Source organism: Martes martes, assembly GCF_963455335.1.
Source record: "Martes martes genome assembly, contig: scaffold_134, whole genome shotgun sequence".
Taxonomy (NCBI): Eukaryota; Metazoa; Chordata; class Mammalia; order Carnivora; family Mustelidae; genus Martes; species Martes martes.
Window position 1 is genome coordinate 93,360 of NW_027666509.1, and position 11,521 is coordinate 104,880.

Sequence of the window (11,521 nt, forward strand, 5' to 3'; positions counted from 1 at the left end):
CATCTACGTCACAGTCCGGACAGCCAGTGGTGAGAGCGCTCGGCGGCTCGTGGCTCTTTCGCGGCAAAAAGGATTTGGCGCGTAAAAGTGGCCGGGACTTTGCAGGCAGCGGCGGCCGGGGGCGGAGCGGGATCGAGCCCTCGCCGCGGCCTGCCGCCATGGGCCCGCGCCGCCGCCGCCGCCTGCCACCCGGGCCGCGCGGGCCGTGAGCGCCATGGCCGTGGCCGGGGCCCCCGCAGGCGGCCCATGCGCGCCGGCGCTGGAGGCCCTGCTCGGGGCCGGCGCGCTGCGGCTGCTCGACTCCTCGCAGATCGTCATCATCTCCACCGCGCAGGACGCCAGCGCCCAGCCGGCCCCCGCCGCGCCTGCTGCCGGCCCCCGCGACCCCGACCTGCTGCTCTTCGCCACGCCGCAGGCGCCCCGGCCCACACCCAGCGCGCCGCGCCCTGCGCTCGGCCGCCCGCCGGTACGGACAGCAGGGACATCGGGCCGAGTGCGCGTCGGGACCCCCGTGCAGACCCTGGCGGGGCGCGGTTTTGGCCGGGAGGCAACGGGGGCGGGGGAGGGGGGTGGGCTGGAGCTCCCGGGCTGGGCGGGACCGAGCCTGGGTGGGGCCTCCAGGCCCCGCCCCGGGGTGCGGGGTGACCTCGGGCCAGTCCCTGTTTGCTTCTCTGCCCCGGGCCTCAGCTTCCCAGAGCCGCTTGAGGGTCAGAAGCAGTGGTAATAATGGCCCACGTGTATTCAGTTGGCGTTGCATGCATGCCAGGTCTCTAGCAGACTTCGAGCCAGCTAAAACTCACAACCATGCTGTGAGCTCAGTGTTGTCACTGTGCCCATCTGAACTGAGGCCCAGAGAGGGGAAGTGACTTGCCCCCGGTCATACGGCTGCAAGTGGTGGGGCTGGGATTTGAACTGAGGCCTGCTGGCTCCAGACCAGAACTCATGGCAGGGTAGTGGGGATGGCTCCTTGGGGAGGTGAAGAGGGGGTGTCCTGGGGCCAGACTGTTGAAGAGTCATTGAGGAGACCCTCCTTCTTCCCTAGAGCCTCCACTGCCAGGTGCAGGCCTGGGCCTCTGGGCCTCTGGGCCTCTGGGGACAGGCCTCCTGGCTGGGAGGCCTTCTCTGCAGGGGCGGGGTGGATGGGCCAGCTGCTGATCCCCTCCCTCTGCCTGTCCTTCCATCTGCCACCCTCCACCCTCACAGGCCCTGGTTGCCATGGAGCCTCATTAATCAGGCAGGCAGACCCCTAGGCCCCCAGGGAAGTACTGGGTGGGCTGGGCCTCTCTCTGGGAGCTGGAGTGGAGGCCCCCAGTGCTAGGAGAGAGTAAACATCCCAGGGAGATGGCTTGATAAAGTGTTCCCTGAGCAGCAAGAGGCTCAAGAGCAATTTGGGCTGGGGAGCAGGGGAGCCCAACAAGAGGTTGCTGAATTACAGGGGAGAAGGGTGTAGAGGCCTGAAGCTTGGACCTGTGGGCTGCAGGACTGGGTGTGGAGACCAGTTTGACTGGCAGAGCCTGTGGGTGACATCGGGCCGAGTGGGTGAAGGTGGGGCATGGAAGGCTGGCAGGGGGCAGGGGGGCCAGGCCAGCCAGGCAGGATGGGGTCTCAGCAGGGGGCTTGGAGCGAGTGGGAGGGGTGAGGCAGAGCCAGGGCAAGGAGGTGGAAGCTGTCCAACTGCTTATGGGGGTCTGGGTGGCAGCTGGTCCCTGAGGCATCCCGGCAAGTCTCTCCTAACTCCCTTGGCCCCTCGCCCAGTGCTGCCTTCCTTCCGGAATCACCAAGATGTTAATAACAATAGGAGCCACCATTGTTTTGAGACTGTTTTGTGTGTCAGGCTGTGTGCCAAGCACTTCACCCAGTTAACTCTCAACATCCATCCCCTTTTACAGAGAGGGAAGCTGAGACCCAGGGATGGTAGGTCGTTCAGCTAGTGAAATGGAGGGACCAATCCAGACTTCCTGAGCGGTTAATCAATTAGCCACGGGGATGCTTTGCCCCCTGGAGATACTAATAGAGGTTGAAGGAAGTTCAGGGACCCTTCTGATGGGTGAAGGGAAGAGGATTGTACCAAGGGGCAGGTCACCTATATCCCGGTGGCCTTTCTCTGCAGGTGCCAGCCTGGGGCCTGGACCTACAAACTGTGAGTACTTAGCAGACCCCCTGGGCTGTAGAGGCTGAGCTCCAGGCTCTGAGGGACTGCCAGGGACTGGGCTGAGGACACGTGCTCCACCCCACCCTCAGCGGTGTCAGGGGCTGCCCTGTAGGCCCGAGCATTCCATTCATTCAACTGTTGTTGAGTTAGTGAACGCCCAAGAGGTACTAGACACAGGCACGTAAGGAGCCTCTACCCTCACAGCACTGAAGCACTAGTAGTCATTTTCTGCGTGTGTGTGTGGGGGGGGGGTGGGCTGGCACCATGCTGGAGCTGAAGTCCAGGAACATGGGCCTAGCATTGGCCCTCCACCACCGCCCCCTCTTTTACCTCTGGGTAGCCACTGGCCGATTCAGCTGTGGCCTCCTCTGACCTTCCGCACTGGCATTGGTTTGGGGCAGTCTTTGAGGCCAGCAACAGGTTCAGCTTCGGCATCAGTGAGCATTCATTGAACACCTCTTGCATACACAAGTTTCTATACAATTCAACCGTTTCTTCTGACCCTTCCCATCCACTTCCTTCCTGTTGTCATGGCTGTTAAAAAACAAGTTAAATATAATAGACATTTACTATAGAAAAAGAGTTAAGAGACTAAAAAGTTGGATGCCAACCCATCCATTTTTCCTTCTGTTTTCTTTTCATAAGCCTGTTTTTTTTTTAAGGTGGTTGTGACAGTTTTTTTTTCTTAAGTTTTAGAAATTGTAGTTTTCCCTTTATTTCTATGTTTGAACAGTGGGTCATCCACCCTTGATAAGATACCATAACAGTCCCCATGGTGGTCCCCACCCCCACACCGTCCGGAGGTTACTCCTATAATGGATTCTAAAATATGGGAAACTAAACCAGAGAAAGATGTTTCATGAGATTTTTTTAATCCAAAAAGGGATCCGATCAATGCATGGCCCTCTAACAGTGTTTTTCTTGTCATTATCTTTGAGTGGATTCTGTGTCACCCTCCCTCAGGCCTTGACAGCTACGTGGTATTCCAGGGGCCAGACGAGCCACACTTTTTTGGGGCTTCCCTTCCACAGATGGTTGGTGGGATGGTCCAGATTTTTTTCACCAGCATTCTGTGTGTCTTCAGCTTTGCCTTTCTTTTTCTTTCTTTCTTTTTTTTTTTTAAGATTTTGTTTATTTGACAGACAGATCACAAGAAGGCAGTTCAGCTCTGCCTTTTTAGGCTCCTGTGGCAAGCTCTCTAGAGAGCAGTGGCAGAAATGGACATCTGCTTGAGCCCTTGCTTTAGGGTGTGGCACTGACCTGGCTTCAGGGTGGGCAGGGGCCTGAGGAACAGGGAGAAGAGGAGGGGCGCCATTGGCAGGTGCACCCTAGGTTCAGGCCCAAGGGACAAGGCTGGCGTTCGGGGGCTGGCTTCTGGACTAGGCAGCAGGGAGGCAGGGCACGTGGCAGATAGGAACGTGGGCTCTGTGCCAGCCTGTTAGGGCTCACCTCCTGGCCCTTGCTCTCACCAAACGATCTTTCTGAGGTGCAGGCCCCTGGGGAAGGGGAGGTCATCACGGCATCTGTTGCAAGGTCTGGACAGAGGGTTTGATGACTGAATGCAGGGAACGCTGTTCTTTAGCGGAGCTCAGTGCACAAAAGGCACTTGGCCTGTGTGAGTGCTTCTACCCCCCGGGATGCCCGAGGGCACCCACGAGTGTGCAAACACGCTAGTTAGCGCCAGGCCCCACAGCGGACGGTGAGGATTCAGGCCCAGCGCCTGCCTCTGAGGGGTCACTGTCTTCCCGGTGAGACAGACGCGCCTCCGGAAATTTGTAGCAAGAGATAATGTGGGGAAAGCTTGGGTTTGAGGCACTTTGGCAGGAGAAGAGGCTCGGTCGTTGCGGCATCAGAAGGACCGAAGTAATGGGTGAGGTGCCTGCCCACAGAGGTGGAAAGAATCCGTATGAAGAGGAGGGAGGGAGGTGAGGGCTCTTCTGGGAGGGAAGGCCCGTGGGCTGAGGCTTAGGCAGAGGTTTTTGAGAAAACCCGTCTCAGCAGAAGATCATGGGAAGAAGTGGCAGAGAGGGTACTAGACTGGAGAGGGACAGATGGAGGTGGGGAGGTGGCTGAGTGGTCCAAATGGGAGGAGACTGACTGTGGTGATGGGATTTCTTGGCAACCAGATGCGATGAGGGCACGGCTGCCTTAATGAGGTTCTAGCTCAGGAAACCCTGTGGGTGAGGGGGGTGCAGGTTTGGCTGGTGTGGGTCAGGACGGGCCTGAGGTTCCTGTGGGACTTCGGGGGCAATCTCTCTCCTCCAGTGTATGTGACTAAATCCAAGAGTGTCCTGGATGGGAATGCTGGCTCCGCCGCTTCCTGGCCATCTGACTTTGGGCCTTTCTGGACTTCAGTTACTTTATTTGTGAAATGCAATCATGATTATTATTATTTTTAAAGATTTTATGTATTTATTTGACAGAGAGAGAGCACCAGAGAGCACAAGCAGGGGGAGCAGCAGAGGGAGAGGGAGAAGCAGACGCCCCCTGAGCAGGGAGCCCGATGCGGGGCTCGATTCCAGGACTCTGAGATCATAACCTAAGCTGAAGGCAGATGCCCAACCGACTGAGCCACCCAGGCGCCCCGAAACAGAGCCATTATTGTGCTGCTAATCCATAGGACAGAATGAATTAACATGTGCAAATCATGTGGTGAGCGCTAACGGCCACCATGTTCACAGAAATCAGAGAGGAGGTGACTTGCCCAAGGGACCTGGAGCCAGATGACTTAAAACAACAGGCACTTAACTAATACAACACTGTGTGTTAATGATACTACAATTGAAATTAAAAACTTAATTAAAAAAACACCCCAGTAACAAACATTCATTATATAGACTTGGTGGGGCAGGAATTCAGAGGAGGCTTAGCTTAGTGCTTCTGGCTCAGGATCTGAGGTTGGAGGACTTGTTTCTAAGACTCACATTGCTACTGGAGGAGGCCTCAGTGCCTTGCCACTTGGGCCTGTGGGACATGGCCGCAGCTCTCCCCAGGGCGAGTGGTCCAATGTAGGAAGGAAGAAGGAAGCTCCGGCGTGTCTCTGACCCAGTCCAAGAGGCGGCTTGTCATCACCCCCATCACACTGCTCCTTGGAAGCAAGTTACCAGATCTGGCCCATACTTAAGGTGAAAAGAACTAGGCCCCATTTTTTTGAAAAGAAGAGTATCAAGAAATTTGCTGATCTCTTTTATTTTATTTTAAGATTTTTTTTTTTTTAAAGATTTTATTTATTTATTTGTCAGAGAGAGTGAGCACAGGCAGACAGAGAGGCAGGCAGAGGCAGAGGGAGAAGCAGGCTCCCTGCTGAGCAAGGAGCCCGATGTGGGACTCGATCCCAGGACGCTGGGATCATGACCTGAGCCGAAGGCAGCCGCTTAACCAACTGAGCCATTTGACAGAGAGAGACACAGTAAGAGAGAGAACACAAGCAGAGGGAGAGGGAGAAGCAGGCTTCCCACTGAGCAGGGAGCTCGATCCCAGGACCCTGGGATCATTACCTGAACCCAAGGCAGATGCTTAACGCCTGAGCCACCCAGGCGCCCCTGCAGAACTCTTTTAAAACCACCACAAGGGGGCACCTGGGTGGCTCAGTTGGCTGGGCGACTGCCTTCAGCTCAGGTCATGGTCCTGGAGTTCCCAGGATCTAGTCCCACATCCTGCTCCCTGCTCGGCGGGGAGTCTGCTTCTCCCTCTCACCCTCCCCCTCTCATGCCCTTTCTCTCTCATTCTCTCTCTCTCAAATAAATAAAATCTTAAAAAAAATAAAACCACCATAGGCAGGGGCGCCTGGGTGGCTCAGTGGGTTAAAGCCTCTGCCTTCGGCTCAGGTCATGATCCCGGGGTCCTGGGATCAAGCCCCACATCGGGCTCTCTGCTCAGCAGGGAACCTGCTTCCTCCTCTCTCTCTCTCTCTCTGCCTGCCTCTCTGCCTACTTGTGATCTCTGTCAAATAAATAAATAAAATCTTTAAAAATAAATAAATAAATAAGTAAAATAGTTCTCTTTAAAAAAAAAAAAACAACAAACACCACCACAGGCACCAGGGAAGTAGTGGCAGAGCTGGAACTCCTGTTGAGTGACCTGCTCTGTGTGGTAGGCTTGTGTCCCCTCAGATCTCCCCGACCCTCACACACTGAGGCAGCCTACTACACAGAGTGGGGCGCGGGTGGCCCAGGAGCACCAAGCCCCGAGCCAGGTCTCCTGAGGCCTCACTCCTGGTTCTTGGGCATCTTCCCATTGTTTCTGCCCCAGGTAAAGCGGAGGTTGGACCTGGAAACAGACCATCAGTACCTGGCTGAGAGCAGCGGGCCGGCCCGGGGCAGAGGTCGCCACCCAGGAAAAGGTACCCACAGAGGTTGGGCTGCGGCAGGCCCTCTGACAGGGCCCAAGTTGGGGGTGTGGACGGACAAACACTCTAGCAAAGTAAGCTCCGGTCTGTGAGGCCTGGCCCTGAGCCAGGCCTCTGGGGGCCCCAAGGGGCAGCTGGAGTGGCTGCCTGGCATGGCTTCTGCAGGCCCTGGGGGGTGGGGAGTTCCCCAGCCAGAAGAGGAATGTCGTGTGGTTGGCAGGCAGCAGCCCCAGGCCCTCCCTGTTGGCTTCGCCAAGGGGAAGGTGCCATCTGCCCATCCCCCACATCTTCCTGCCCTGCCTGGAACGCTCGCCTGCCTGGGTGTGGGGGTGGTGCTGAGGGCGCCCTCCGTGCCTGGACCCCCAGGTGTGAAATCCCCAGGGGAGAAGTCACGCTATGAGACTTCGCTGAATCTGACCACGAAGCGCTTCCTGGAGCTGCTGAGCCGCTCAGCCGATGGTGTTGTTGATCTGAACTGGGCAGCCGAGGTGCTGAAGGTGCAGAAACGGCGCATCTATGACATCACCAATGTCCTCGAGGGCATCCAGCTCATTGCCAAGAAGTCCAAGAACCACATCCAGTGGCTGTAGGTACCAGCCACTCGGGAGGGCAGGCGGAGGCTGGGGCCCGGGGCCGGGCCAGCGTGCAGGAGCTGATGGCGATCACCACCGTGGCCGTCCGCATCCTCGCATCCTCGTGTCTAGCCCGGGAAACCACGGCTTGGGGGGGAGGTGGTTTCCCTGAGGAAAGTCCGCAGATGCTACACCTGCAGCCCCGTGCGCCGTCCTGTATTTCTTCGCCTGGCGAGCCACCGTCCAGATCAGGATGAAGAACATGTCCAGCACCACAGAAAGTTCCCTGGGCTCCTTCCCAGTGTTGCCTAACCCTCCTGCCCTAGGTGATGGCCGTTCTGCCTTCTCTTGCCGTCAGTGGGATTGTCTAACACAACTGTTTGGTTCTTGTTAATTCTTGTTTTGTTTTTCCCCTCTTACCCCCTTCCCTGGCCATGCTAGTCCCCTCTCTGGGACACATCTTTTTTAGTTTTTGGTGGATCATTCCCTTCTGCATCATTTTTCTTTTCTTTTTACTTGATGACACGTCTTGGAAGTGCGTCCGTGTCTGTATATCTGATACGTTCTCGTCCTTTTATATGATCTTACAGTTTTCCGTGGCATGCCTATGCCATCATCTACCTCTCCTGCCCCCTGGAAGGGACATGTTGGTATTTACAGCTGTCCATGCCCGAATTCAGACCCCTGCTAGGCCGACTTAGAGCCCAGCTTCCACTCTCTGCTGTTTCCCAGCGGAGGAGCCAGACCCAGAGAGGGACGAGGCTTGCTTGGGCCTCCCAGGATGGGCAGCAGCAGACCGGGTGCTGAGGGTTAGGGCTCCCGGGTCGGGAGCTGCAGACCCTCCCTTTGCCGCCTGCAGAGGCAGCCACGCGGCAGTGGGGATCGGCGGGCGGCTGGAAGGCCTGACCCAGGACCTGCGGCAGCTCCAGGAGAGCGAGCGGCAGCTGGACCACCTGATCCATCTCTGCACCACCCAACTGCGGCTGCTCTCTGAGGACGCCGACAGCCAGCGATATCCTTGGACTGTCAGGGGCGCTGCCGGGGATGGGCAGGACCCGTTGGGTGTGGCCCCATCTAAGTGGGACTAGGGAAGCGACCCCGGGCCCTGAATTCAGGACGGGGCTCTGGCTTTGGTTGCCAGTTTCGGGCTGAGCACTTCCTTGGTGTTAGGCTGGACGAGTTACAGAGCCCCTCTGAGCCTCAGCTTCATCTGCAAGAGGGGAAAGTAGTCAATCCCCAAACTGCACAGATTAACGTGAGAAAACCTAGTACCGGCAGCAGCAAACATTTATTTAGTAGTGATTTCGTCCATGGGGGTATCTTCAAGGTCAGAGATCTAAGTTCTTATTTATCTTTCATTCACAAAAATAGAAGCTTTTAAGATTTTATTTTTAGGTAATCGCTACACCCAACATGAGGCTTGAACTCACAACCCCGGGACCAAGAGTCTCATGTTGCACTGACTAAGCCAACCAGGCACCCCCTAGAAACACTATTTTAAAATAAGTATTTTTCCTTTTGCTTTTATTTTTTTAGTAAATAGCCAAATTACGTGGGGTTTTTTTGTTTTTTAAGATTTTATTTATTTCCGAGGAGGGGGGAGAGAGCACGCATGCGCATGAGAGAGTGTGAGAGCAGGGGGAGGGAAAAGCACACTCCCTGCTGAGCAGAGAGCCCAATATGGGGCTCGATCTCACGACCCAGAGATCATGACCTGAGCTGAAGGCAGATGCTTAACTGACTGAGCCATCCAGGCGCCCCGCAAATTCTGTCTATGAGTTTTAGAGACAACCACCAAATGACACCAAGATCATGGGTCAGAATAAATGCTCAGCAGCAGGCGTGGAGTTGTGTTAAGTAACCTACATCAAATTATTGCAGGCAGCCATAATTACCTTGGGATTAGGTGAGTGGAATGATGTCATTGTACAGATGTGGAAACTGAGGCTCAAAGGTGTGAGACAGACTCAAGCACCAACTGTGTGCCAGGCCCTGGGGTGGGGTATGAAGAGAACAGGACAGACTAAGTAGGTATGGGTTCTTATGAACTCTCTGGGTGGGTGAGCCCAGAGGTCAGAGGTCATGTGGTCCTTGACTCCACCAACCCTGGCCTACGTGACCTGCCAGGACCTTCGTAGTATTGCAGACCCTGCAGAGCAGATGGTCATGGTGATCAAGGCCCCTCCCGAGACCCAGCTCCAAGCTGTAGACTCCTCAGAGGTGAGACCCAGGACTCCAGACCTGCCCAGGCCAGGCTGGGCGGGGTTGGTGGTCCGCTGAGCCTCCATTCACCCTGCCCGCTGCCTCCACCCAGACCTTTCAGATCTCCCTTAAGAGCAAACAAGGCCCCATTGACGTTTTCCTGTGCCCTGAGGAGAGTGCAGGCGGGATCAGCCCTGGGAAGACCCCATCCCAGGGGACAGCTTCTGGGGAGGAGGACAGGGCAGTTGACCCTGCCACCACAGTGCCACCGCCATCATCTCCCCCCTCGTCTCCTGCTGCGGATCCCAGCCAGTCCCTGCTCAGCCTGGAGCAAGGTGGGTGAAGGGTGGGTGGGTGCGGTGGGTCGGTGTCCCTCTCCCAGTGGGGTGGGCAGGCACGATAGCCCCCTCTGCCCTCCCTGCCCTCCCTGCGGGCCGTCCCTGGCCTGTGATGCTCCCCCATCTCCCCAGAACCTCTGCTTTCCCGGATGGGCGGCCTGCGGGCCCCTGTGGACGAGGACCGCCTGTCCCCGCTGGTGGCGGCCGACTCGCTCCTGGAACATGTGCGGGAGGACTTCTCCGGCCTCCTCCCTGAGGAGTTCATCAGCCTGTCCCCCCCGCATGAGGCCCTCGACTACCACTTTGGCCTTGAGGAGGGTGAGGGCATCAGAGACCTCTTCGACTGTGACTTTGGGGACCTTACCCCTCTGGATTTCTGACGGGGCTCCGGGGTACCAGGGCCTCCGGAGATGCCCACCCTGCCTTTGCAGTCCTGGAGCCCCTTGCCCCTGGCCGTCCTCCCAGCCCGATTGGAAACGTTTAATTTATACCCCTCTCCCCTATCTCCAGAAGCTTCTAGCTCTGGAGTCTGGCTACTGCCAGGAGGCTGAGCAAGCCAGGAAGGGAAGGATTCTGTTTGTGGTGTGTATGTGCATGCACCCAGCACCCAACATGTGTGTCCACGGGGTGAGTGGTGTGTGAGCATGTGTGTGTGCATGTACCGGGGAATGAAGGTGAACACATCTGTGCGTGCACTGAAAACACGCCCCAGTGTGTCCACGTGTGTGTGCATGAGTCCATGTGTGCGCGTGGTGGGGGCTCTAACTGCACTTTTGGTCTCCTTGCTCCAGGGGCCCCACGAGGCCCAGGGTGGCCACCTGCCCCCAGAATCCTGTGTGCTGACCAGGCCAGGTGGCGAGGCCTTGGCCTGCTTGTTTGCAGGACAGCGAGAGCACTTCTGTCGTCTTAAAGGTTTTTCTGATCGAAGCTTTAATGGAGCGTTATTTATTTATCAAGGCCTCTTTGGCAAGCTTGGGGCACCAGCAAAGGGTAGGAGGGATGTGGGACCGATGCCCCAACTCCTTATACCCCTGAGCGGGGCAGGGGTCCCTGAGCTGTTCTTTGCCCTACTCCGAAGGAGCTGAGGCCCGAGCGGTTTATTTATTGGGAAAGTGAGGGAGGGAGGGAGACTGACTGACAGCCATGGGTGGATCAAGGGGGTGGTCCCTCCCCAGGGGGTCACTGCAGGGCCCCAACTTCCCCCCAGGATGGATGTGTGATGGGAAAGGTGAGTGGGGGACCTTCACTGACAGGGTGGGCAGAAGGGGTGGGTGAAGGGCTGCCGCTAGCCCAGACCACAGGGGCCCCTCTGCCCCACTTGTTGCTCTGCCCCCCCCTCCAATCTGCACTTTGATTTGCCTTCCTAACCGCTCTGTTCCCTCCTGCTTTGGTTTTAATAAATATTTTGATGGTGTTTGGGCTGGGTTTTGGGACTATGTACTGGGAGCAGACCTGGGGGTGGGAGAGGTCTGGGTTGCTGGGGAAACGCCCCTTGTCTACTTCCCCTCTCCCAGCCCCTGCTTGGTGTCATTTAATTTGAGCCTCGTAGCCACTAGAAAGGTAGGCTTCCTCACTGTTTTTGTCCTAACTTAAAAACTGATTCAGTGACGTAGTAAGTGAACTCCTCTCCTCTCCCAAAGTGGCCAGAGAGGCCACTCTGAATGCTGTGTTCCTTCCAGATGTTTCTGGGCATTTGTAAACCTGCAACAAACAATTACAACAGGATGATTCTGTGTCAGGTTCTTTCAGGTTCTGAGTACACATGTTCTCTCCTGGGGTTCTCAGCCTCCGCCGGAGACTTATTAGACAAATGAGAAAATCAGAGGGCTTCTGATTTTCTGATTTTCAAGGGGTGGTGCTTGAGCTGAGAGCTGTGGGATAGAGTTAACGGAGGAGGAAAATATGAACA

The 11,521-nt window shown here is 56.5% G+C and overlaps 1 protein-coding gene across 1 annotated transcript; it reads left to right on the forward strand.

The window, feature by feature from the left end:
- Nucleotides 1-214: 214 nt before the first annotated feature.
- Nucleotides 215-11,022, forward strand: E2F1 (E2F transcription factor 1; the record flags this gene model as incomplete). The annotated part of the gene is made up of 7 exons (XM_080831534.1): nt 215-466; nt 6,404-6,494; nt 6,867-7,086; nt 7,932-8,082; nt 9,143-9,292; nt 9,387-9,609; nt 9,745-11,022. The coding sequence occupies 7 exons, from the start codon at nt 215-217 to the stop codon at nt 9,990-9,992; spliced, it is 1,335 nt and encodes a 444-aa protein (XP_080687660.1). The 3' UTR covers nt 9,993-11,022.
- Nucleotides 11,023-11,521: the final 499 nt, after the last annotated feature.